Source organism: Helianthus annuus, chromosome 2 (assembly GCF_002127325.2).
Source record: "Helianthus annuus cultivar XRQ/B chromosome 2, HanXRQr2.0-SUNRISE, whole genome shotgun sequence".
Lineage (NCBI taxonomy): Eukaryota > Viridiplantae > Streptophyta > Magnoliopsida > Asterales > Asteraceae > Helianthus > Helianthus annuus.
In genome coordinates this window covers 138,785,863-138,813,548 of record NC_035434.2, presented here as the reverse complement: position 1 = coordinate 138,813,548, position 27,686 = coordinate 138,785,863, and the positions used below count along the sequence as shown (strand labels likewise).

The window sequence follows — 27,686 nt, the reverse complement described above, 5'->3', positions numbered from 1 at the left end:
ATCACAGCTAAAACCATAAAACGATTAAACAGAAATTTAGTTACTTGAAGCAAAGATTTTGTCACGTTCAGCCGAGCTGAACTCCATCTTCTCCTTCACAATGTTTAGAGCATCTTTCAGGAAAGAGAAGGCTAAGTCATCAGCTCGAGATTGTTCCTTTATGTGATTCAAAGCTGCGTCTCTGAAGCTTGATGGTGGTTCTTCAAGTAGTCTCTCCCACATCTCTTGATTTTTCTTTATTTCTTCAAGAATCTTCCCCTGCACATCAAAAATCAAATGAGAAGAGGTGACATCGGTGCTTATTTCTGTCAACGTGCGAGTTGACAATAGTTCTTTTATTGCAATGTTTTTTATTTTTTCTGAATCTTCAGATGCCATTTTTTGTGGGTGTGTTGTGTGTGTTTTTTGTGTTCTATGTCTTAATATGGAAGGTAGTTACTTGGGTATTTTGTATTAAAATAGTAAATTTATTATGTAGGTAGGGTGGTAAGTTCAGTAGTATTTATGGTAAAATTGATCATTACATGTCAAATTATAGTCACATCGGTAATAAATTAATTTTTTATTTAAAATAGTTAATTTTTATTTATTTTATTTATTAATTCGAAATATATTTTTTTTACATTTTTTTAGGACAAAGTTATTTGAAAGTATTAGCAGCATTTTATTCAAAATCGCACATGATTCGAAAACGAATTCGCAAGCTATAAGAAATCCCGAAGATAATTAACTTTTTTGAAATCGTATGTGTAAAATCATGAATTCGCAAACTATAAGAAATTTCAAAGATTATTAATTTTTTTTTGAAATCGCATGTTTCTAAATCATGAATTCGCACATCATAAGACATCTTAAACATTATTACCTTTTTTTTAAATCGCATGTTATGTTATCTGATTTCGCAAACTTTACAAAAAACACAACCTTTCTTTTTGTCTGCAATGTTTTTCGCATGTTTTATATGTTTTTCGCATATTGTATTTGTTTTTCATCCTGCATCATCTTCTTCGATAGACCGTCTATCGATTTGTTCAGTTCTAAACTTCCAAATTCAGCAGAAATTGAATTCGCAGAAGGAATTGGTTAATAAGAATCGATCGATTTTTGATTACTTGTTGGATTTTCGAATACGATTTTGAATAAGAATCTTACGGTATGATTTTGAGTTTTTGTTTGCTGATTATCAGGGGTTTTTGATTTTGTAATGGATGATTTGAACCTTGGCGGTTTCATATATATATATATATATATATATATATATATATATATATATATATATATATAGGATAATGCTTAGTAAGAAACCCCAATATTTTAGAAAACTTAGCAAACTATAAATGTGGCTTACATTTTGCCACGTTGCACAGATCCATTTCTATTACTTTTGACATCAAGGTTATATTAGCAAATTACATTAACCCCCAAGCACTATCCCTAATAAGAATTGACATGTTCATTAATTGCCCATCAAATCGTACCATTCACCCTCCCCCATATTTCTTTTTCATATTTTCCTTTATATCTTCTTCATCATTCATCAGAGAAACCCCATTTCACTTTTACTCCAAATTAGCAAGTAACTCCATTAATATCCATGGAGACAAATCCACCAACCTCAGAATTAATGTCGCCGGTCCGTAGTTTCCCAACCTTCGATGTGATTCTGGAAGATGATTTGAGTTCTGCATCTAATCTTCATGTAACTACTGTTAATTCTTGCTATGAGAATATATGTCAAGAAAATGGAAGCAGTTATAATCCAAATCATCAAAATACTTTGCTCATCCTCCTCCAAGTCAAAGTCAACCACTAATCAAGAAAAAAAAGAAGTGTTCTAGGCAACCCAGGTTTAAATCTCTGAAATATTTAATCTTGTTTCCTTGCTTTTCACAATTTTCAAAAAAAAAAAAAGACGAAAAAATATCAAAAATTATTCATAAAACCTGGTTGTTAATAGGTTTTTGTGTAATGGTTGTTTTAGAGATGAAACATGATTTTTTTTTTTGTTAAAATGGTTCTTAAAAGGGGTTACTTGCTAATGTAATTTACAGGTTTTTATTTTTGTGTTAAAAAGTTATGCTTGGTTTGCATATGAACTGCTTTTTGGTTGTGTTGTGATTTTATTTGAGAAAAAGATTGCAATTTAGCTAAAAAGTTGTGATGTTGTTTGAGAAAAAGATTTTCTGGCTATGAATGTGTTAATAGTTATGTGTGGTTAACGACTTAACGGTTATCTTATCTTTTTGTTATTAGGATGGTGATGGATACAAGGGAAACAAGATCCAATTCTCGGGACCGTTGGTTTCGTCAAACGTGGATCAGATGCTTAAGGATCATGACCATGTTTATGTTACAGCACAACACAACTAACACGTGTTATAGTTTGAACTTCAGGACATGCATGTGTTACATGTGACATGAAACCCATGTACAATGTAACACGTATTAGTGCTATGTATTTTTGTTTACTAGTAATATGTAATGTGAGACTCTTCTTGTTTTCTCTAGTACACGATGTTAAAACGGTCTAGACTTAACACATTTTCTGTTGGAGGCGCCCGTATTTGTACCTTTACTGTTACAGTTACTATTGAAGTTTATGCATCCATTCTAGAAGTCTTAACACATGTTATAATAGAGGCTTAACACACGTTATATCAGGTTTACTCTGTTGTTATTAAGTTACTATTGGAGTTTATTCATCCACTGTGGAAGTCTTTACACACGTTATAATAGATGCTTAACACACGTTATACATTTCAGTCGCTTAACACATGTTACAATATGTATATACACATCATGGTGTTTTGGAAACCAATAGCTTATACATGACACCATGTTAGGTTAAACCAAGATTATAACAGAGGGTTAACACATTTTATCCCAGGTATACGGTGTTACGATATTAACTTGTATGTTCCATATTAACTTGTACACGTTTTTACTATCAGTATATGCACATCATAGTGTTTTGCAAACCACTTTCATATACATGAATACAAGTCGGGTTACAACAAGATTATAATGGTGGAGGCGCCCGTATTTGTACCTCTACTGTTACAGTTACTATTGAAGTTTATGCATCCATTCTGGAAGTCTTAACACATGTTATAATAGAGGCTTAACACACGTTATATCATGTTTACTCTGTTGTTGTTAAGTTACTATTGTAGTTTATTCATCCATTATGGAAGTCTTAACACACGTTATAATAGATGCTTAACACACGTTATACATTTTCAGTCACTTTTAACACATGTTACAGTATGTATATACACATCATGGTGTTTTGGAAACCACTAGCTTATACTCATGTATTCAGGTATAACAGAGGCTTAACACATTTTATTCAGGTATACGGTGTTACGATATTAACTTGTATGTTCCATGTTAACTTGTTCACGTGTTACGATTAGTATATGCACATCATGGTGTTTTGCAAACCACTTTCATATACTTGAATACAAGTCGGGTTATAATGGATGCTTACATGTTATCATATGTATACAAGTGGGGTTACAACAAGATTACGATATTAACTAAGCTCCCCATTAAACTCATTGCCCCCGTCGACTGTTTTCACCCTTGTCACATGTTAAGCAATTACATGTTCCGAACAGACAAATTGTAACACATGTTAGATTAGTATATACACATCATGGTGTTTTGTAAACCACTAGCTTATACATGAATACAATATTATATATTCCAAAATTACCGGTACATGTGTTACCATAAATGGCTCGTTTCATATTACACGTTACATCATGGTGTTCTGTTACAGCATGAACCACCAACACATGCTATAAATGAACGAAGACATCTTTCCCAAAGGATGTGACTTATTCAATGTCCCCGCATTAACGTCGCCTACATCCATCCAGCTTGTCAATTCAATATCTTTTATGGATCTGTTTATGTAAATCAACACACATTATATATCATTCTAACAGGTGCTTAACACATGTTATGGGTCTGTCTCTGTAAATCAAGCAACCCAACAAAAAAAAACAATTATTGTTAAGATCAAAAGCCCCAAACCAACAAAAAAACCCGTTCAAAATCTCATCCTAAAGTTTTGGATTTATTTAAATCCATCAAGCTTGTCAATTGAATATCTTTATGGGTTTGTTTCTATAAATTAACACACGTTATATAAGATTCTAACAGGGGGCTTAACACATGTTATGGGCCTGAGTATGTGAATCAAGCAACCAAAAAAAAAACACTTACTGTTCAGATCATAAACCCAAACAAGCAACCCAAACCAACATAAGAACAGCTACTGTTAAGATCAAAAGCCCCTAACAAGCAACCAAACCAACAAAAAAAACTCGTTCAAAATCTCATCCTAAAGTTTTTGATTTATTTAAAATACATGAACATTAACCATGGATACCCCATTAACCATTACTAAAACACTTTCAGCACATAAAAACATATTAACAACCATTTCAACAAAAAATCAAGTGTGAAATGATATTTCAAGAACACTTACCGGATCTATACGCGTCCGATGAACACGAAGAAGGGTCTTCAAACCTTCTTCTCTCACACACACTTGAACATTCAAATCTCTCTCTCTCTCTAAAAAAATAAAGATTATAGATGAACATGATGAAGATTGTTGTTTCTCTCTCTAAAACAAAAAAAAATCATCTCTCTAAAAACCTTCATCCTGCCGTCGTTCTCTCTCTAAAACAACAATCTTCAAACATTTTTCTTTCTCACGATGTAGATCTGAACTTGAAGATCGAAACTTGTGTTTGGTGTTCATCATGATCTTGATTGAAGAGAGAGGAAAGAGGAGAGAGGAGAGAGGAAAGAGGAGAGAGAGATAACATGTGTGTAAGAGAAATAATCAATGGTACAAAATGGCAGTCCTTTTTATTTCCCATTGTGTATGTTCACTTCCGAAAATACCCTTGGATGGTACAAAATGGCAGTCCTTTTTATTTCTTTTTATTTTTATTCATACCAAAATAATCATGGCCTTTGATCAAGTTTGATGTAAGCTAATCAATGGTTCACAATGGGTTTCCATAGTTTTCTTAAAAAGATAGGGTTTCTTATATAACCAAGCCCTATATATATATATATATATATATATATATATATTAATTTGATTAATTTAATAGTTAAGCACCGGGTTTAATTGAGATGATCTGACGGTTGTGGTTATAGCGTACATAATGTACGATTAGGCATATTGTATCATAACCGGCCTCTCTCTCTATATATATATATATATATATATATATATATATATATATATATATATATATATATATATAGGGGACCGCTAAAATGAGAACCACTTCGAGTTGTAAGAACCGTGAGAACTACACCGTACGGGGCGAGGTGGACCAAATTTTTTTTTCATAAACGTAGATGCGTGTATTATAAACACATTTGTAAAAAAATTCAAAAAAAAATGTCGTGTGTGTAGTTTTGAGCACCACAAGTTTGTGTTTACGGGTACCGTAAATCTTACCGGAAAATTTACGGTACCCGTAAACACAAACTTGTGGTGCTCAAAACTACACACATGACATTTTTTTTTTTATTTTTTTTACAAATGTGTTTATAATACACGCATCTACGTTTATGAAAAAAAAATTTGGTCCACCTCGCCCGGATCAAAAAGTTCTCGCGGTTCTTACAACTCGAGGTGGTTCTTATTTTAGCGCAATTATATATATATATATATATATATATATATATATATATATATATATATATATACGGGTTGAATCATGAGAAAACTCATTTAAATGAGAAAACTAAAAAACTCCTAAAAAACTTAAAAGGCACACAATTGTTTTTTACAATTCTTATTAAAATCGTTATTTATAACAAATAAAAAAACTTGGGAAAAATAGTAATACACATATGCATTACTATGAAAAAACCTAAACCTCCTAACCCCCTCCCCCCCCTCCAAAAAAAAAAATAAATAAATAAAAAAAGAGACCTAAAACTAAACCATAAACTTGAACCCCCCAAAAACCTAACCCGAAATGCTAAATTAAACCCAAAACCTAAACCGTAAGGCTAAATTGCATGTGGAAAATATACATATAATGCACATGTGTAATACTAATGTTTTTTATATATTAAAAATAGCGAATTTTAATAAAAAAATGTAAAAAAACAACATAAAATTTTGGCATGCTTTTTTAAGATTTTTGAGTGGTTTTTTTAGTTTTCTCATGATCCTCTCTATGTTTTTAAAAAATATATACATGAGGGATCAAATATTGCTGATGAGTCAAACACAAACATAAAAAAAACTGACAACGTAGTTAAATTAATAATAACTGACAACGTAGTCGAGTTGAGCTCTAACATTGCTCATGAGTCAAACACAAACATAAAAAAAAAGACCCCTCAAGCTCAGCTTAACTCAATTCCACCCCTTAGCGGGGTATATGAAACTTTGTGCATGGTCTTTTTAAAATCTTTATAATAAAAATAGAGTTTGGTTTTAACAATCTCTTAAAACTAAGGTATACTTTTTCATCTACTGTTTATGTAGTAATTGGGTTATGTGAACTCAGGTTCAACACTTGCACCACAGACAACAGGATCGATTAAAGAGAGGCCCAAAAAATGCGAGAATCGGAGGTTAGAGACCCAAGTTCACATCTTGAAAGTACGTGGCTTCTTGTGTGCGGCGGGTAGTTCCGTTCAGTTTTGAACCTCCACCGAACAGAAACCGAAATGTTCGGTTTACATTTTTTGACAATCGATCGATTTCAGTCAATCGGATATACTAGTGATTTGGATCAGTTAATTATGATTCGGCTAGCCAAGTGATGAGTTGGACTTGCTAAATTTGGGCCTACCCATTCAATTAAGTTTTTGGTCAAATAACCAAATAAAGTAATGGGCATGGACTAGAGATGGGCATAATAACCGGTTCTAAACCTAAACCGGTAGAATCGAACCGTACCCGGTTCCAGTTCCAACTCGATGTATAGAAGAACCGCTTCCGGGTTCAAAATACCCGGTGGTTCTTACCCGGTTCCTACCCGTACCTGGTTAGTACCCGTACCCGGTTCTTCCAGTAGCCGGTTCCACTGTACCTGGTAATAAGTTACCGTTAGAACCAGTTACTAGCCGTTAGAATCAGTTACTAGCCATCTCATGGTTATCGGTCATCAAACACAAATCGAAATGCTTCCAAATTGAATGGTTTCGTTTGGTTTCCAAAACCATAACAACCTCGTCATTGCATGCCATTGTATCTTCGAAAATATGAAATCAAATGTTGAAGTGTTGAATGTTGTAGTAGCAAGGAAAGGGAATGGAGAAGATGGTGTATATATACAAAAAAATGTTTTTTTTTTATATTATATAATCGGTTTCCAACAGTATTATATCCGTTGGAACCGGTTCCAATAGTAAGTGTCACGTGTCATGCCAACCCGAACACCGAATGTCATCAACATGACCCGTACGTCCAAAATACGCCATAATACGACCAATAGAAACATAATACGCATAACAATCAATATACGCACTAATACGACACTTACAGACAATAAACGTCACGATACCGGATGTCACCGACATGACCCGTACAACCAAAATACGCGATAGTACAGAACAATAGTGACAATACACGTCATAATACGGCATTAAATGACAAAATACGTCAAGTACTGATCCGGTAGGACGCGTATACATACAAAACGACATGTTGGACTACAAGTGAAATTAAAACAGAAACACATGAAATCATGGAATACGGCAACACCCGTAACCGAACTTATTCGCAACGTTCTGTATAGACCATATACTTCATAAAATGACGTGTAATAACAAAATACGTCAAAATTCGACAAGTATAGGTGAATTTTTGAATTAAAATCAAATTTAAAAAAAAAATAAAAAAACCACCCAAATGTCGAGCTTTGTTCAAAGCGCTGAGTGTTACCATGAAGCGCTGAAAGCTCAGCACTTTTGGTTTGAAAAACCCGATAGAACCGGTTCCAAACAGTACCCGGAACCGGGTCCAGAGTACCCGTAACCGGTTACATCGGTTCTAGTTTTATTGACGACTACCCGGGTTCAACCCGGAACCGGTTCTTCAGAGAACCCGGTTCCCCTAACTAGTATCAGTACCCAGATATGAGTAGGAACCGGTTCCGGGTATTAATAATACTCGATTATGCCCATCTCTAGCATGGACTAAAATTATTTAACTCATTTTTTTTTGCAAGCAGAAAAAAAAACTTGGGTTGGATCAAAAAATAAGGTTTTTGGAGAGCTTGTCCTTTTTATGGTGGGTTTTCTCACTTGATTTTTTCTTTAAAATAGTGGTATTGGATTTTAATAATCCCAAGTTTCACTGATTGGCTGGTAATAATCCCAACTTCAAAAATTGCCTACAACAGTCCCAACTTGTAAGATTTTGGCCACCAATGATCCTTGTCTAACTGGGTTATAACCCAGTTAGTTTTTTGAAGTTTTGAGTGGCGGAGAAGGTCACTAGAGGTTGGAGATGACAAGTGGTGGTCTCCTTTGGTGGTTTCAGGGGGTAAAGAAGGTCGTCAGAATAAGTTGCAGGTCACCGGAGTTACGTAGATGGTGGAAGTTTTAAACTTTTGAGAAGCGGAGAAGATTACAGGAGGTCGGAGATGATTGGTGGTGGTCTCGTTTGGTGGTTTCAGGGGTAAAACGGGTCGCCGGAATAAGTTGCAGGTCACCAGCCCAACAAGGTTATAACCCAGTTAGACAAGGATCATTGGTGGCCAAAATCTTACAAGTTGGAACTGTTGTAGGCAATTTTTGAAGTTAGGATTATTACCGGCCAATTATTGAAACTTGTGATTATTAAAATCCAATAGTCCTTTAAAATATAACTTGAACTTATTTCAAACACATGGAACTTTTCATAATCACAAACTTGTATATGTCGGGTCAATTATATTTTAATAGTACATTAATACATTACAAATGTTTAAATTTTAAAGGATGATCTTTTGGTACTGAAAATCCATGAGCAGTCATCTGAGGTGTATTTTTTGGTTTTAAAATGTGATTTTCGACCCATCAAAAGATAGCTAGACAGACAAAACAAAACTTACAAGACTATTAGAGGGTTTTTGAGCCACTCTATCCAGTTCAAGTCTTTTCTATTCCTGTTGATATATAGCACATAAACAAGTAATGAACAATAGAATAAAAAATAAGCTTTTTTGTGATTGTTTTTCCATGTTTGTTCTTGAATCTTTCACATAAAACTAACTTGGTTTGGTTTCGTTAATTCGGTTATGCCACATACCAAAACTAAATCTGAACCACAATTTAAGATTAAACTGTTATGGCATACCGAACTATCCGTTAACGGCTCGGTTCGGTTAAGTTGGTTTATTCGATTATGGTTTGGCTAACCTAGTTATTTGTTAACCGGGGAGTATTTTGTACTATTTGGTGTAAAGTAGAGTAAGGTAACATTTGCCATTAAAGAAAGTAGGTTTGTTAGAAGGGGCTTTAAAGAGGGTGTTGTGGGCCTTCACTATAAATGTGGTATTACGGTTGAGGACTTAGAGGTGCACAAAAAACCCAAACCCGGACCTGAATCCGGGTAGTAGAAAAACCGTTTTTTTTTTAACCCGAACACGACCCTATCCGTAGGGTAGAGACCGAGTATGCATATTTTGTTCAATGCACGACGCCGAACCCGCGTTTTTTCGTACCCGGGTTTTCAGCATACCCGGTTTACCATAAAACCCGTACCCTGGTTTTCGTAATACCCATAACCGTGTTTTCGTAATGCCCGGACCCGGGTTTTCGTAATACTCGGATCCGTTGTGTACAACTTTTTTTGAACGTTTAGAGCTTATGTGAGTTTTTTTTGTGCAAATTTCAAGGCATAAAATATGTAAATATAAAGGTTTCCATTATATTTCTATGTTTTATGCCAAAAAAATGAATCGAAAAAACCCGATCTATACCCGAACCCGAACGATACCCGACCCCTACCCGACCAATACCCGAACCCTACCCGGACCCGGAAATAGGGTATTCTAATATCCGTGTATTGAAAACCCGAACTTGAACCCAGGTACACAGGGTATAGATTTTCTGGCCAAAACCCGGACCCGAACCCGAACCCAACCCGGGTATAACCAATACTCGAAAAGTCAAAATCCGGTTATACCCGTACCCGAGTACACAGGCTATAGATTTTCTGGGTCTTGGACCATGGTTTTTGGCTTAATGAATCCATAATTTCTTAATCCATAGTTCTTTTTTCTAGCCTCCATCGAATGATGATCGATCGATTAAAGACCTGGTTACCATTGAAATGCCAGACAAGGAAAAACAATACTTTTCAATATTGTTTCTTACAAAAACCCGAAAACATTTATAAAAAAAACACCTAGCTTTAGCTATAACAAATTTTCTTACTTTCTTTTAGGTTTTTGTCTTTTGTGATTTATTTTCTACCTCTAATCTTTAATATATACTAGTTTTTTTACATCGCGTGTTGCGGTGAAACCGGTCAAATGATAATGTAAACCAAACGTGATTTCCAAATAAAGCATGTTGTTTAGAAAGTTAGACCATTAGAACGATTTAGTTTATCATCGAACCATTTTATGATACCAAATAAATACTTTATTTTGAGTACAACTTCGTTTTTAACAAAACCTATAACGGAGAGAAAAAATCAAGCACAACTACGTATTTTAGTTTTTAGAAGATAGTTATAAACATAAATTATTAAAAAAGTATCAACTTAGTTGATAAATTAATAAATGTTCTAAAAAAAGAAAAAAAAAATACCTATATATTAAAAATCCAATTGAATGAATAGTAACATATATATATTAAAAAATTGAACCTATAAATTTACTAAACCGGGTGTATTTTCGGTACCGATTCGGCACCGGTATTCACCGGTTTTTACCCTCAAATACCAATACCATACCAGTACCGAACGATACCGAAACGTACTGTACCAGGTATATTCGGTACCGGTACCCACTTTTGGGGATTTCGGTAACAGGGGTATATTCGGTACCGGTACCCACTTTTTGGGATTTCGGTAACGGTATTTTCGGTACCGGTTGGTACCGAGCTCATCAAATCCTGTAGCAACGTAGCAATGCAAGTAATTACATCGTTTAGATTGTTTTTCATACACACAGTAAGTAAACTGTATTTTGTTTGAATGAGGTTTTATATACACAGCTTATTTTGATTTCTTTTTTGTCTTTTTCTGTAATAATTACCTATATATTAAAAATCCAATTGAATGAATAGTAACATCTATATATTAAAAAATTGAACCTATAAATTTACTAAACCGGGTGTATTTTTGGTACCGATTCGGCACCGGTATTCACCGGTTTTTACCCTCAAATACCAGTACCATACCAGTATCGAACGATATCGAACTGTACCGTACCAGGTATATTCGGTACCGGTACCCACTTTTGGGGATTTCGGTAACGGAGGTATATTCGGTACCGGTACCCACTTTTTGGGATTTCGGTAACGGTATTTTCGGTACCGGTTGGTACCGAGCTCATCAAATCCTGTAGCAACGTAGCAATGCAAGTAATTGCACCGTTTAGATTGCTTTTCATACACACAGTAAGTAAGCTGTATTTTGTTTGAATGAGGTTTTATATACACAACTTATTTTGATTTCTTTTTTGTGTTTTACTGTAATAAATAAATTGTAGCATGTAAAATTAACTTGGATATTTAGATTATTGATAAGCAAATCGTATCAAATCCTGTAATCAAACTGGTATCGTATCGGTACCAAATTTACTATACCAAATCATTCTCAGTACCAATTTGGTACCCACCTTTTGGCGTTTTCAGAATCGTTACTTTCGGTTCGACAGCGGTCTAGCACTATAACTGTATTTATTGATTTTTACCATCAAATACCATACCGTATTGTACCGAGTATTTTCGATGCCGGTACCTAATTTCGATGATTTTCCGGATTGGTACTTTCGGTGCCATTACCGGTACCGAGCTCATCCATATTTTAACGTGATAGCACCGTAATAACTGAACTGAAAACTATCGAATTTCTAACGTGTAGGACGTGTGGGTCCTATTATTATTATTATTATTATTATTATTATTATTATTATTATTATATATTAGGTTATTTCAAATCGTTTTTTAGGACGGAGTGACTATCCATACCACATCATTTTTATTTATGTTTTGATATTCGGTATCTGCTTGCCGTTGCTGACACGCGTTTTGCAGTCATTGGGTCCCGCCGCAACGTGCGGGCGGAAAATCAACTAGTTAAATTAATTTCTATTTTTAATTAGTTATTAAAATAATAACAAAATAAATTAAATTAATTTTATTTTTAATTAATTATTAGAGTAAATTACAAGTTTTGTCCTTTATGTTTACATCAAATTGCAGGTGTTGTCATTTTGGTCAAAAGTTTACAGGCGGTGTCCTTAACCTTCCAAAATCTTGCACGTTTTGTCCTTTAGGCCCAACCAGGTTAGAAATTTCAGTTAATTCTTGTCATGTGCATTGCACATGAGGGTACAATGGTCTTTTTCCCTCTCAACCCTTTCTATTCCATCATTTATAACCCTCGCCAACCCCACTTTGCAATCCGACACACTGTGCAATCCGTCATAGTGCTGCTGCAGGAATAACGAAAGTTGATTTGGAGGGTTTGTGGTTTTTGATACAGGATCCACTGAAACACAATAAATCGATTATATTAGTTAATTTCATCAACAAAACCTAAAAACTTCCATCACTTAATGCAAATTTAACTAATCACTATCAATCAAACTGAAACACAGACCAAAGCACAAAAGTAACAGATCACAAATAACCAGTACAAAACAACTTTACTTATAAATAACAAAAAACAATCGATCTATCAATTTCATCATCATAAAACAAATTATCAATTAACTAGGTTTAAAAACTTACAAAGGTTAATCATAATGATTAGCAGTCATCACAGAAGTTTTATTCATCAATAAAACATAAAAACTACCATTTATTGGTGCAATTCTAACAAATTACTATCAATAAAAACTGTTTTAAATGAAGGAATTATGTCTATTAATTTAGAACGTAAACATGGATACATATATATAGGAGGTAATATTACACATAGGGACCTCCATAAATCACAACTTAAACAAATATATAATATTATCTAACATCCCCCGCAAGCTGAACGGTAGAGGACCAAGACGAAGCATTTGACGGAGGACATTGAATTGAGAAGACGGAAGACTCTTTGTAAAAATGTCAGCCACCTGAAGCTTGGTTGGAATAAATTTAGTAGTTAACTTTCCGGCAGCAACCAGCTCACGCAAGAAATGATAATCAAGATCTATGTGTTTAGTTCGTTTATGAGCCACCGGATTCTGAGTGAGAAAAATTGCACTTTGATTGTCACACAAAATTGCCGGCCTGCTCGGTGGAAGGGCATACAGTTCCTGAAGAAGATGAGTTAACCACACAATTTCTGCGGCCGTGTTTGCCATGGCTCGATATTCTGATTCACAACTAGAGCGAGCAACGGTTGGTTGTTTCTTTGCACTCCATGAAATGAGATTGCCACCCAAAAATATTGAATATCCATATGTGGAACGTCTTGTTTCCAAGCAACGAGCCCAATCAGCATCAGAGTAACCAAGCAGCATCATCTGAGTGGGTCGACTGTAATGCAATCCATAAGAAATCGTCCCTTTGAGATAGCGCAAAATCCGTTTTACTTCCTGGAAGTGAGCAGTGGTAGGAGCATGCAGAAACTGACTGACTTGATTCACAGCATATGAGATGTCAGGCCTCGTGATCGTCAAGTACTGGAGAGCACCTACAATGGATCGGTATAGAGTAGCATCTGAGAATAAGTCCCCTGTAGAAACAAAAGAAACATTGGTGCTTAAAGGCGTTGGAGCAGGTTTTGCATCCAACATCTTAGCACGGGTTAAAATATCTAAGGTGTATTTAGATTGGTTCAAAAAAAGACCATGATGCGTGTAGGTAACCTCCAGTCCCAAAAAATAGTTGAGTTTCCCTAGATCTTTTATAGCAAATTCTGAGTTTAGACGGGATATGAACGATGTGAGGATAGAAGGTTGATTTCCAGTCAAGATAAGGTCATCAACATATACAAGGAGATACATAAGACAAGATCCATTTTGTAAATGAACAAAAAAGGATCCGCACGACTGCAAACGAAGCCGATGTTAATGAGGAATAGACTTAAGCGATGAAACCACGCCCTGGGTGCTTGTTTAAGACCGTATATAGCTTTGTTTAATTTGCAAACATGAGATGGGAATCTAGGATCAATGAACCCTTTTGGTTGTTCCATGAACACTTGTTCGGTGAGATGACCGTGTAAAAAGCATTGTTAACATCAAGTTGGTGAAGATGCGAACCGTTTATAACTGCCAGAGCAATAACAGTCCGGACAGTGGCAGCTTTAACAACTGGGCTAAACGTATGTGAGTAATCAAGGCCAGGAACCTGAGTGAAACCTTGAGCCACTAGTCGAGCTTTGTAACGCTCAATAGACCCATCGGATTTAAATTTAGTTCGAAAAAGCCACTTTGAGCCAACAATATTGGCATTTGTTGGTCTTGGAACAAGGGTCCAACTGTTGTTTTTATGAAGGGCATTAAATTCCTGCTCCATGGCCCGTACCCATTTAGTGTCTTTAGAGGCAGTATGATAGGTTGTAGGATCCGTGGCAGCAAATAAGGCACGGTGCAATGGAAGATTGGTGGTATGGGCCAAGTCCACACGATGGCGTGGCTTGAAGATACCTGCTTTGGCACGAGTGATCATGGGGTGCGACGGTGGTGGTGGAGGAGGTGGTGGTGGAGGAGGAGGGATCGTAGAAGGGCTAGGAGAGATGGGATCATCATCGCTCGATGAGTGGGCAGGTGATGTCGGAGTTGAGGGAGGAGTGTGAATGTCAGACAAGTGGGGGCTGTTAGATGAGGATGGGCCGGATGTGTTGGGCGGAGACGGGTTCGAGGTAGGCGAAAGAGGAGGTGATGGAGAATTTGGGCTGTGAGAAGATGGGCTCGAAGGAGATGTGTTAGGTGGACTTGTTGGCATTGGAAAAAATGGAACAGTGATAATAGACGGGTTGGATGTGGGCTTGGTAGTGGTAGGGTGTTGTTGCAAGTGTGAGTTTTGTGATGGCTGATGTTGTTGGGTGGTCGAGATGTCCAAAAAAGTAGACACATCAAGGGTAGTAATGGGCGATGGAGTGGAAGAGTCGTCAAAAGGAAAGTGATGTTCATCGAAGCGAGCATGCCTTGAAATGAATATGCGATTAGTGGTCGGGTCAAGGCACTTATACCCTTTGTATTTGGTACAATACCTAAGAAAAATGCACGGAATGCTTCTTGGAGATAATTTATTTTTAGTGTAGTCACGAAGAAATGGATAAACACGGCAACCAAATGACCGTAGTGACGCATATGAGGGTTCATGGTGATATAAAAGCTCAAAGGGTGACACACGACCAAGAAGATCGGATGGTAAACGATTTATGATGAACACAGCTGACGAAAAAGCTTCAACCCAATATTTAGTGGGAACTTTGGCATGAAATAACATTGCCAAACCAGTTTCCACAATGTGCCTATGTTTTCGTTCGACCCGACCGTTTTGTTGCGGTGTGTAAGGACAGGACATCCGGTGTAGCGTGCCGTTCCCTTCAAACAATTGACGGAAACGATTGTTGGTAAATTCAGTTCCACCTTCGCTTTGAAAGATTTTTATTTTCCTTGAAAATTGGGTTTGAACAAAGGGTATAAAGATAGACAAGGCTTGAAAAAAATCAGATTTTGCTCGCAAAGGGTATAACCATGTAAACTGTGAATGATCGTCTACAAAAGCCACATAGTAAACAAAGTTGTCAATTGACTTCACCGGGGATGGGCCCCATAAGTCACAATGAATTAAGTCTAGTGGTGCATTAGCACGTTTATTATTCATAATAAAAGGTTGCCTTTTTGATTTGGCAAGTTCACAAGGAGTGCAAAGACCTGGTTTAGGTAAAATGGAAGTAAATGACAAACACCCTTTATTTTTAAGCATAGTAACTATATCAAAATTAACATGCCCGAGTCGGGAATGCCAAAGTTCAAAGGAGGCTTTTGAAGAAGGGTGAGTAGAGACAAGGGTTTCATGCGAATTGCGAAGCACATAAAGGCCGTCTTCACGGCACCCCCGAGCTATTGTTTGCTTGGTTCGGCGGTCCTGTATGTAAAAATAAGGGTGAGAAAAAATAACATCCACATGATTATCTTCCGTTAATTTACCAATTGATAGAAGATTTTTAGTTAGGCTAGGTACCACCAAAACATCATTTAGAGCAAGATTACCACATATCTTAGTGTGACCCACATGAGTGATTGGTGAACTTTCACCATTACCAAAGTACACCTTCTCATTACCTTGAGTTGGGGTCGAATTCGGGAGGGCATTATTATTCGGAAGCATATGAGTAGTGGCTCCCGTATCAGATGTCCAATCGGGAACTGATGGGTTCACTTGACATTGTGCAAGAAATGCTTGTGCTATAATATCATCACTATGAGTGGCCGACGAAGCAAACGAGGCCAAATGATAGCATTGGGTTGCGTAGTGACCGGGTTTCTGGCACAGTTGGCAGATAGGTGGGCGGACACCACGAAACGGGCCGCCAAACCCACCTCTGTTGAATCGACCAGAATGATTAAATGGCCTGTTGGGCCTGCTATGGGCCCGAGAGAAGTTCTGTTGGGCCTGCGCATGGCGTGGCCGCTGCTGGGCTTGAGAATTGATTGGTTGGGCCTGAGAAAAATCATCAGCCCGTGGAGAAGATGTTTGGTACCTGTTAGATTGAGCAACAAAAGCAACAGTAGGATTATTATTAGTCTCATGAAGATTTTTAATAAAAAGCTCATGGCTTTCAGCACAAGCCAAAAGGTCCCCAAATGCTGGTATGTTGCGGGTGGACCGAACCGACGTAGAGAAGCTTTCAAATGTTGGACCGAGACCACACAAAAACCAGTGTAGTTGATCCATAGCATCAGCCGGGTGACCAACGACATGAAGTTGATCACAAATTGCCTTAAAATCACGACCATATTCCGCAACATTTTTATCTCCTTTCTTTAATGCCCGAAGGTTGTCTCTAAGATTTTGTATACGTTCAACCGATGTGTTACAAAACGCTGCCTCAAGAGCAACCCAAATATCCCTTGCCGAGGATAATCCAACGGTAACCGATAATGCTTCTTCGGTCAGCGAAGCGTTGAGAAGAATGATAGCTTGTTGTTCCTCTTGCATCCAAGTGGTATAATCCGGATTAATAGATTGTGTTTTGTCGGTAGTGACGAATTGTGTGGGTGGGTTTTGAGATCCGTCCACATGGGAAAGGAGTTGTTGACATGATAAAATGGGGCGCATTTGAGTTCGCCAGTATATGTAATTGTTGGATGAGAGCTTGATGGCAATCATGGGAGCCAAGCCATTCATGGGAAGATGAGGGTTAGAGGATGAGGATGCCATGATGAGAAGAAGGATAAGAGAAGATGAAGAAAGATGGAGACAGAACACGGCTGGAAAAAGGAGGTAGGAAGGAAGAAAAAGGAGAAAAAAGGAAGATGAAAGAGAAGATAGGAAGATGATCGGCAGGAAGGGGAAAGGGAAGGGGAAGGGAGGGTTGGGAAACTCAATAGTTTTTGGGATTTATGGCTAATACCATGTTCTAAAGGAAGGAATTATGTCTATTAATTTAGAACGTAAACATGGATACATATATATAGGAGGTAATATTACACATAGGGACCTCCATAAATCACAACTTAAACAAATATATAATATTATCTAACAAAAACCAAAACACCAACTGAAGCACAAAAGTGACAGATCTTCAATAAAAGTGATCGATCTATCATTTTCCTCATCGCAGCAGTTAAATTCATCGACAGAACCAAAAAACTACAGTCAATTGGTGCAGATCTAACATATATTACTATAAATTGAAACTGAAACACAAGCTGAAGCACAGAAGTGATACAGGATCGTTGTGGAGACACTGCAATCTACACAAGATCGCATGTGGTGTTCAAATTAAAGAAAGGACAACGTATCTGATACAAAGACAATTAAGGGGTTGGTGAGTGTTATAAACAAGTTTACTACTGATGTATTTATTTGATTCAAGTAAAACCATGTGTATTTAAGGCCATTATTTAAAAGAAAAAAAAAAGTTCACTCACAAGTTAGATCCGACAATCGATAGACAAATATCCACAAGAACTCAAATCTTTACTTGCTATTAAAGGAGACTTTGCGCTAACATCGGAAAAAGCTTAAGTGTCTGAAGAGGTATGGTCCCAATTCCCAGCCCACATGGTAGGGACCACACCACTTTTGAGCATACATGGCGACCACATCAGCAAAGAAATCCAGAAGCTTCTAGAAGCTTCTGGATGATCTGCAGGTGGCACCAAAGATGCTCTACCAAACAAAAAGGACAAAACATGTCACCACTCGCAGAACGCCACATAGGTATGCGGCAAATCAGGGGCAGAGCTGACAACACCAGTACAAGGTTTCCAGCATGGGCAAATGCAAGAATGCCACGTGTATCACTACACCTGCCGTGACAGAGCGGACCAAGAGGATATTCCCCTTGGTCGGACAGCTGGCACGCGCCCACAGCTGGCATAGCTGATCCTCCCTTCTTCGCCCTCCGGCTATAAATAGGACCCTTCATCATTTAGGTTCAGGATCTTTTACACTCTATACTCACTCTATACACACACTATTTTATTCTCTCAGAACAGTACTTATTCTCACGCCGGAGCCTGGTTAAGAGGGAAAACCCCCATCTCCCCCTCTTAACGAGACTAACGGTGTTACTGTTTTGCAGGATCCAAGCCATTATTCACGAGTAAGGAAAGAGGTTGAACCCACAGAAGAAATAACCCCATCTGTTAACCTCGGTGTTAATCGGTGTTTCATCATTGGCGCCATCTGTGGGACTCGAACCCACGACCACGAGGTTAAAAGCCACGCGCTCTACCAACTGAGCTAGAACGGCGCCATCCGCTTTTTGCAAAACCAATCTCATCTCTTTTCTTTCTTGAAAAACACTCGTCAGAAATGGCTGAACAACATCCCTCACACCCAGTCGACGGGGAAGTTTCTTCCTTCAAACTCGTTTCGGACTCAGCACAAGTCCAAAGGGGTCAAAGGAACGAAATCATCCAAGAGGGACAGAAGAACAACGATTTTCCTGCTATCTTTGGAAGTGCATCCAGGGTTGTTATCCAAACCACAACTGGACCAACTTTCCAAGCCCCAACCAGGATCATCACTCAAACCACAAACGCAGCCGAATTCCAAACTCCAACGGGGGTGTTGCACCAAACACCTCCACCAATGCAGACACCAAGCCATGGAGCTGGCCCCTCAGCTCCATCGGAACAAGCACAACTCAATTTTTCTGCACTTTTAGGGCTACCCGAAGGAAAAACTCTGGCTTCCTGGTATGCCGAACAAATGGCGTCCATAAACCTCGTTTATACGCAGCTCAGCGCACAACAAGCTTTGCTCCAAGCACAAGCTAACCAGTCAGCATTTGTAACCCCACAACCAAGGTCTCTGAGTACACACACAACTCAGCAGACTAACGCGTGGAACTTACGTCCGGAGAAAGGACCAGTGCAAAATGTCAGAAGACCAAGCGCGCATGACATGCGCGACACTTACGGCGAAACAGAAAGCAATTTTGTACAACACTCCAACTTGCAAAGGAGGCCGATCCAAGCCCGTTTGGGCGCGCGCAACATGAATACAGAATGGGATGAAGAAGAAGAAGAAGACGACCCAACATACAAAGGGGAAAGCACAGTGTTCAGCAGACTCCATCCAGAGCACGAAGCATACAAGCCGTCCAAGCGCGCAGGGTACAACCCGAAAGCAGAACATGATTACACCTTGAGCTATCGCCCAGATGACATGGCTGAAAATTCAAAATTCATCAGAGAAATCGCCTGCGCCGCCATCGACAAAACGAAATTTCCGCACAACGTGGGTAAATACAACGGGTTGACAGACCCGGATGATCACCTCCAAGTTTTTAATGGCGTAGGAGCAACAGGTGGATGGAACTTGCCAACCTGGTGCCACTTGTTCGCTCAAACATTCGTCGGCGCAGCGCGCATATGGTTCGACAGCCTACCAGCAGGAAAAATCAAGTCGTGGATTGACTTCCGAGAGAAGTTCCTAGCACATTTCTCTCAGCAGCGAAGACAAGCTAGAGATCCCGGTGATTGTTTAAACATATGGCGAAAAGATCATGAAAGTGTGGAAGACTTCATTACAAGATATAACAAAGAATGTATAGAAATCGGAGACGTGGGCGAGAAGATGATGCGCGCACATTTCATGAGAGCGGTCAAGTGCGACGATTTAGTCAAAAGAATCAAAGGACGAGACGGAGGACCCAAAGATTGGGAAACCTTCATAGAGGCAGCAAAAACCATTGCGCAAACCGATAGACAGTTGACCGGTGACGATCACCGTCAACGCGCACATAACACCAATGACCGACATAACAGAAGAGGCAGAGGCCAGCCATGGAAGGCTTCCGGTCATAGAGAAAGAAGCCCAACAAGGGAAGATGCACGCCACACAATCAACCAAATAGCTCACCGAAAGGAAGTGAAACGAGAAAATAGGGAAAAACAGTGGACACCACTGACAAAAACCCCCTCTGAGTTCTTAGCTACCGAAAATCACCAGTTCAAACCACCCCTACATATGCGCAACAAGAGGGGTCAAGATCCAAATCTTTTCTGTGAATTTCACAAGGATACGGGCCACCTGACCGATGATTGCTTCAATTTAAAGCAAGAAATCGAAAGGGCCCTGAGAGATGGAAAGCTCACTCACTTGGTAAAGGGCGGAAAGCGCGACTATCGCCAAATCCAAAGAAGAGAAGAAGGGCCAGATAACAAAAAACTCAGGAAGTTGGAAACCCACATGGTTCAGGGAGGTCCAAGAAGACCAAGGAAAAATTACAACAAGTGCACACAAGATGATTTATGGCGCGAGAAGCAAGTTATTTTCCCAGTTGTTAGAGGAGGCCCGAGGGAAAAACGACCAATAGTCATTCCAGGAGTGATTGGCCACTACCAGACAGACTACCTCTTCATCGACCCGGGGAGCACCGCGGATATCATATATGAACAATTGATGTGTGTCGGTGTGTATATAATTTAGATGTATATTTTAGCCCCTTTTTACACTTTTAGCCAAGTTTTAAATTTATAAAACACGATATTTACTAACACTAAACACACATATGGGCAAGTGCACCCATCATGGACGTAGTATAGTGTTGGTAAGATACCGAGGTCGTCCAAGGACACAAGAGCTTTTAATACCGGTTTATCCTCAACGTCTAATCAAATCAAAAAAGTGAGAAAAATGTTTTAAACTAAGAAAAATAAAAACTAACTAAATGCTGAAAAATAAAATAAAATAAAATAAAAACAGATAGACAAGATGAATCACTTGGATCCGACACGTGTATTAGTATAACCTTTGATTATTTTCGCACTTTTGCACTTGTTTAAGAGATTATCTTAGTTATTGTAGTAGGCCCCTCTTTTGAAGGCGACGTTACCCTCAACCCAGTAGTTTGAGTCAGCAAGGATACAATCCTAAAGGGTCGGATTATTGAAAGATAATGAATTAAGTTATTAATGCAAATTGTGGTAGGCCCCGCTTTTGGCGGTGACGTTACCCTCGGCTAAGTAGCCTGAGTCAGCAGGGATACAGTCCTAAATAGCCGGGTTATAGTATTAATAGTAGTTAACTTATGAGGGGGTCAAAGAGTTTGGATCCCCGCCATCCAATACCTATGGGCATTGAAGGAGATCCTACTAAATTTGACCCAGGTCCCAAGCAGGACCTCTAAACGCTGAACAAGGGCAAGACCCTTACCAAACCGTTCCCTTAACCCCCGACCAGGTAGCCAACATACCTCCATATAGACCGTGGAGATATGAATGGTGAAAATCTTTTATTTTATATAGACAGTAAAATAATGCCAAGACACCACGGACAAACGATAAGGAAAGATCACCTTCAACATAAGTAACTAGTTATTAAAGTCATTAATACAAAACCAAATAAAAAGTGCAAAAGATTAAAAATAAAAAGTATTATACTAAACACTTGTCTTCACCAAGTGATGTAAGAGACTTAGGCAAACATGGCCTTGATTGTCAAGAACTCTTACGATCAATCTTGGATCCCGAGACGACTCACACACTCTACGATGGAAAATGGATGATGGTGGTGGATGATGGTGTTATGGTGGTGGTGGGTGGTGGATGAAGTGTGAGAGAGGTGGTGTGCCAAGGGATGAGAGAGAATGAAGCCAAGCTCCTCTATTTATAGGTTGAACAGAAGGCTGGACACGGCCCCGTGTCCGCTGGACACGGCCCCGTGCCCGTCTGACATTCTCTCTCTTCATTAATTGTAATTGCGAATTACAATTAATGCGCCTGCTGTACTTTCACCACGCCCCCGTGCCCGCTGGACACGGCCCCGTGGTGGGCAATGGAAGCTTCTACTGGTTTGTCTTTTCTGCTGCTTCCTGGGCACGCCCCCGTGTTCGCTGGACACGGGGCGTGTTCAGACTCTGTTTCTTCTCCTTTGCCTTGGGAGGTGCCGTTGAGGGTACGGGCAGTCTACTTTTGTTCTTTTTCTTGTATTTATGCTAGAATTAGTTGTCTTTTTGCTTCTTTTGTGATTTTGAACTCATTTAATCCTGAAAATGCAAAAGGAAGACAAAAACACTCTTTTTCCAACATTAGTACTTAAAAAGGGTTAGTTTTATGCCTTAATTGATGTGATTTATATGTTGCATTTTACACACATCAAATACCCCCACACTTGAACTTTTGCTTGTCCTCAAGCAAAACTCTTTAAATGTGGCTTACACTCCCAAATGGAATACGTAGAAGAGAAGTTTTTAGCTTGTCCTAGAGTGTCGGGAATCCAAGGTCTTTATAAGTTTTATTTTTATTTATTTACAATCCTATTCGTTATGATTTATTTTGAATGTCTCATAAGATAAATTACTTATTTGGGCATAGCATGCCTTATTAAAATTCCATTTATATACAAGTTCACATACCTCACGGGGGATCACTCAACACTCGGCCGAAGGTGTATATTTTTAGTGAATCACTCGAGAGCGGCATGGAACTTACGCCTTCCATAGGCTTGCCAAGCAATCAATCCTCCTCCTTTTTAACTTTTTACCTTTGTAAATATCAAGAGGACTTTTGGGGTGAAGGGTTAGGCTTGGGTTAAAGGTGGGTGGTTGGGTTAGTGGTTAGTAAAAAGGGCGAAAATCGTAACAAGCGTCGGTTTTCGTGAAATACCCTGTTTTTAGTGACTTTTTATTTTTTATTTTTTATTTTTTTTTTTGAAGTATTTCTCCAAACAAGCTTTTATATAGCTTTTGTTTGTTTTTGACTTCATCACTGTTTTTTTTTTTTTTTTTTTGATCGTCACATAAAAAGGTGAGTTTACGAAAAAGCGAGCTTGTTACTAAAATAAAGGGTGAAAAATAAAAAGGTTTTTGGTGGGTAAAAAGGGTTTTGGGGTAATGAAATGAAAGGTTTAGGCTCAAAGGGGCTATCTAGGGGGATTTTGGGTAGGAAAAAAAAATGAAAAATAATGGTTTTGAAAGAAAAATGGTTAGTCCTAATGCCTCCATCATTTACTTACTTGGGTTTAAGTTGGTAAGGACCGGGAATGTATCGTCGTGGCAAGTTCTAGATTTGTAAGAACCAAGCGGCTATTCACACAAGAAACGAAAAATGAGCATTTAATCTAAATATGTATATTTTTATGCTCAATAAAGGCTCAAAACTCACTTTTGTGGGAATGGGTTTTTAATGTGATCAAGTATATATAATCGAATTTTTAACTAGACTTGTTATGCCCTTTCATAATTTTCTTATGTTGGTTCTTTTTATCACGACGCTATCGGTTGTAAACTTGTAAAGATATAACCTTTTTAGAACTTGTTATTCCCAACTTAAACTAAGACAAGTAAATAAAAAAAAATGAAGAAGTTTTTGAAAAAAATTTGGGGTGTTTAGCGGTTCCAATAGAGTTTTGTGTAAGGCTTGTGTTTAGGATTTGCAAAATTCAAGGTTTTAGCATCCCCCCCACACTTAAATTACACATTGTCCTCAATGTGTTCAAAAATAATGTTTTTGGTTGATTAGAATGTGTAAGAGTGGGTTAAAAAGCAAAGATTTATGTTACTGGCATCCTGGACACGGCCCCGTGTTGACCGGGCACGGCCCCGTGGTCAAGTGCCAGTAACAAAAATTAGAGAATTGAAACAGAAGCCTGGACACGGGGGCGTGTCCGCTGAACACGGCCCGTGTCCAGTTACCTGAACTGGGTGATTTTCTGCAGGGGGCTCAGCACGGGACCGTGTTGGTTGGGCACGACCCGTGTTGAGCCTTCTGTGATGGAGATTTTTGTCGGGTTGCTCTGTTCTTCGTGCATGGTTCCATTTTTCTCGTTCCCTTTTTCATCCATTACCACCATGAGTGTGTTTTATTTTCAAAACAACCATCAATCTTAAAAACCATCATAACATTGCTAATCATAGAGAGACATTACATTAAGTTAGCTAAATAACTAGGGGATACATGAGGTTATCATAAGGGTTCTACTTATTTAGGAAAATTTCGGGAATAGCTTCCCGATGTAGTAACACTCTCTAGCCGATGGCTCCTCGGTTGTCATTCAAAGCCATTCTTCTATCTCCCTTGGGAGGTAGAAGGTAGCTTCATTCTCTTCGGTGTCTCGAGGAGGAACGCTCACCGGGACTCCTTGCACCACCCTTGGTTGAGGTACTTGGTGCATGGCGTGCCATTCGGCTGGAATGATGACCTCGGGTACTACATTCCACGCCCTTTGGGTTATCACCGGAACCAAAGGCGGGGAAGCGAGAAGGTTTAACCTTTGGTGCAGGAGGTTTACTTCTCGCAGGCAGCCCTCCAAACCTACCGTCAGATGATTAATACGGTCCACCAATGCTTCTTCTACCCCCGTCATTTCGTCTATGGCTTCCCTCAAAGCGTAAACGTAGTTTACTAGGAAATCCTCCGCCGTGGACGATCTCCTTCCATTTCGGTTATTTCTTGAAGATGTTCCGCTGTTTCTGCCGGCCATTTTCTGCGAAATAAGCCGAAGATAACTAAACTTTTGCAAAACAGTACCTCGAACACGGCCCCGTGCTCAGTGAGCACGGCCCCGTGTTCAGCTGTCTGCAGGATTTTTGTCTAACGATTCCAGGTTTTTAAATTATTTTAATACACTTTTATTGTGTTTTAAGCTCAGATAATTTAAAACAAAGTTATAGAACTAACTTTAGACAAGAATCCGTAGCAAAAACTCCTACAAACCTTTCATAGAAGGTTGGAATCATGGGTTTCCAAGCTTCCATGGAGGTAATGTTTGAAAAATTTTTGGAAGAAGGAGAAATGAACAAAAGTGAAAAAGACAAGATGGTCCTTAGGAACCTTCTTTTAGCACTTACCTAGGATGGTATATGTGAAGATCCCAGGAATCTCTGCTTGGTGAAGTGGTAAAAAATGAGCAGGATTCAGGCTGCATTTAAAGAAAACGACAGCACACTGGACACGGCCCCTTGTCCGCTGGACACGGCCCCGTGTGCAGAGAAAATCCTGACGCATTTTGTCCGTATTCTGACAGAATCAGCAGAGAATCTTCTGAGTGAACACGGGGGCGTGTTGACCGGGCACGACCCCGTGTCGGCAGGCTGTTTTATGGAGTTTTGTCTCTTACTAAGGAGTTAATTTATATCGGGTGGCTCTTGACTTGTTGGAACAACCCCAAAGTGCCTAAGATACCTTAATTGTCCTATACTAAGGCGAGAACGCAAGAGGTTATCGGTGAGGGTGATTCCTATTTTCATTCTAGGTGGACAAGTCCAACCCTTTTCCGGGCTCTCGTTAAAGAAGGTGTATGCCGAATCGCTCAGGTCTATGTATGCACCGAACGAAGTCGATGGGGAGTCCTTCACGGCACAATCGGCACAGGGACGACTATCGTCCACGTCTTTTCTAGGTAAGAAGGTATTTTCGGGAGCAACGAGGTTGTCGGAATGCGGTTCTAACATTTCCTCATGGTCATCATCTTGGGATGGATCTATAAAATCCTTCCTAAGTTCTTTTGACCAATTGAGAAGTAGTTCTTCTAGTTGAAATAACTCGTCAAGGAGCATTTCTCCTAGAATATTTGGCTGGGCGCATTCGAGGGAGAAATAGTGCTTATTTTTACTTTCGCCCCTCTTAAGGTTACAAGGAATCGGTGGGTCTATATAGTGGGGCCTATAGTTGAGAAAATAACATTTTAATTCCTCATGTTCGCCTCCACATAATCGACACCACAAACCATAAGAGTGCCTAAAGTAAAAAGAATTACTATCACTCATGTTTGTGTCAGAAATTACTAACCGCCGGGATCTAACGGTTCTGTTTTCAGCAACTGAATCTTGGGCACGGGGGCGTGTTGAGTGGACACGGCCCCGTGTTCAGCCTACTGTCTGACTTAAAACAGGATTGCCAGTTCCAATGATTGAGCACAAGGCGTGTTCAGCAGGCACGACCCCGTGTTGAGCTCTGCAGAAGCTGAAAATCTAAGAAAAAATCTAAAAAAATTAAAGAAAAATAAAAATATGATTAGGCCGTTGATTCCTAACTTTCTTAAAATCCTTGTGTCCCCGGCAGCGGCGCCAAAAACTTGATGTGTGTCGGTGTGTATATAATTTAGATGTATATTTTAGCCCCTTTTTACACTTTTAGCCAAGTTTTAAATTTATAAAACACGATATTTACTAACACTACACACACATATGGGCAAGTGCACCCATCGTGGACGTAGTATAGTGTTGGTAAGATACCGAGGTCGTCCAAGGACACAAGAGCTTTTAATACCGGTTTATCCTCAACGTCTAATCAAATCAAAAAAGTGAGAAAAATGTTTTAAACTAAGAAAAATAAAAACTAACTAAATGCTGAAAAATAAAATAAAATAAAAACAGATAGACAAGATGAATCACTTGGATCCGACACGTGTATTAGTATAACCTTTGATTATTTTCGCACTTTTGCACTTGTTTAAGAGATTATCTTAGTTATTGTAGTAGGCCCCTCTTTTGAAGGCGACGTTACCCTCAACCCAGTAGTTTGAGTCAGCAAGGATACAATCCTAAAGGGTCGGATTATTGAAAGATAATGAATTAAGTTATTAATGCAAATTGTGGTAGGCCCCGCTTTTGGCGTTGACGTTACCCTCGGCTAAGTAGTCTGAGTCAGCAGGGATACAGTCCTAAATAGCCAGGTTATAGTATTAATAGTAGTTAACTTATGAGGGGGTCAAAGAGTTTGGATCCCCGCCATCCAATACCTATGGGCATTGAAGGAGATCCTACTAAATTTGACCCAGGTCCCAAGCAGGACCTCTAAACGCTGAACAAGGGCAAGACCCTTACCAAACCGTTCCCTTAACCCCCGACCAGGTAGCCAACATACCTCCATATAGACCGTGGAGATATGAATGGT

General features: G+C 38.8%; 1 protein-coding gene and 1 non-coding gene across 2 annotated transcripts; both read right to left on the bottom strand.

The window, feature by feature from the left end:
• Positions 1-36: 36 nt before the first annotated feature.
• Positions 37-14,162, bottom strand: LOC118485844 (uncharacterized mitochondrial protein AtMg00810-like). Its single transcript, XM_035982336.1, has 3 exons — positions 13,217-14,162; positions 12,600-12,709; positions 37-258 (listed from the first exon to the last, which is right to left on the bottom strand). Exons 1-3 carry the CDS (start codon positions 14,160-14,162, stop codon positions 37-39), a joined length of 1,278 nt encoding a protein of 425 aa, XP_035838229.1.
• Positions 14,163-19,020: 4,858 nt separating this feature from the next.
• TRNAK-UUU lies at positions 19,021-19,093 on the bottom strand. Its single transcript has one exon. It is a non-coding gene; the product is annotated as a tRNA-Lys (tRNA).
• Positions 19,094-27,686: the final 8,593 nt, after the last annotated feature.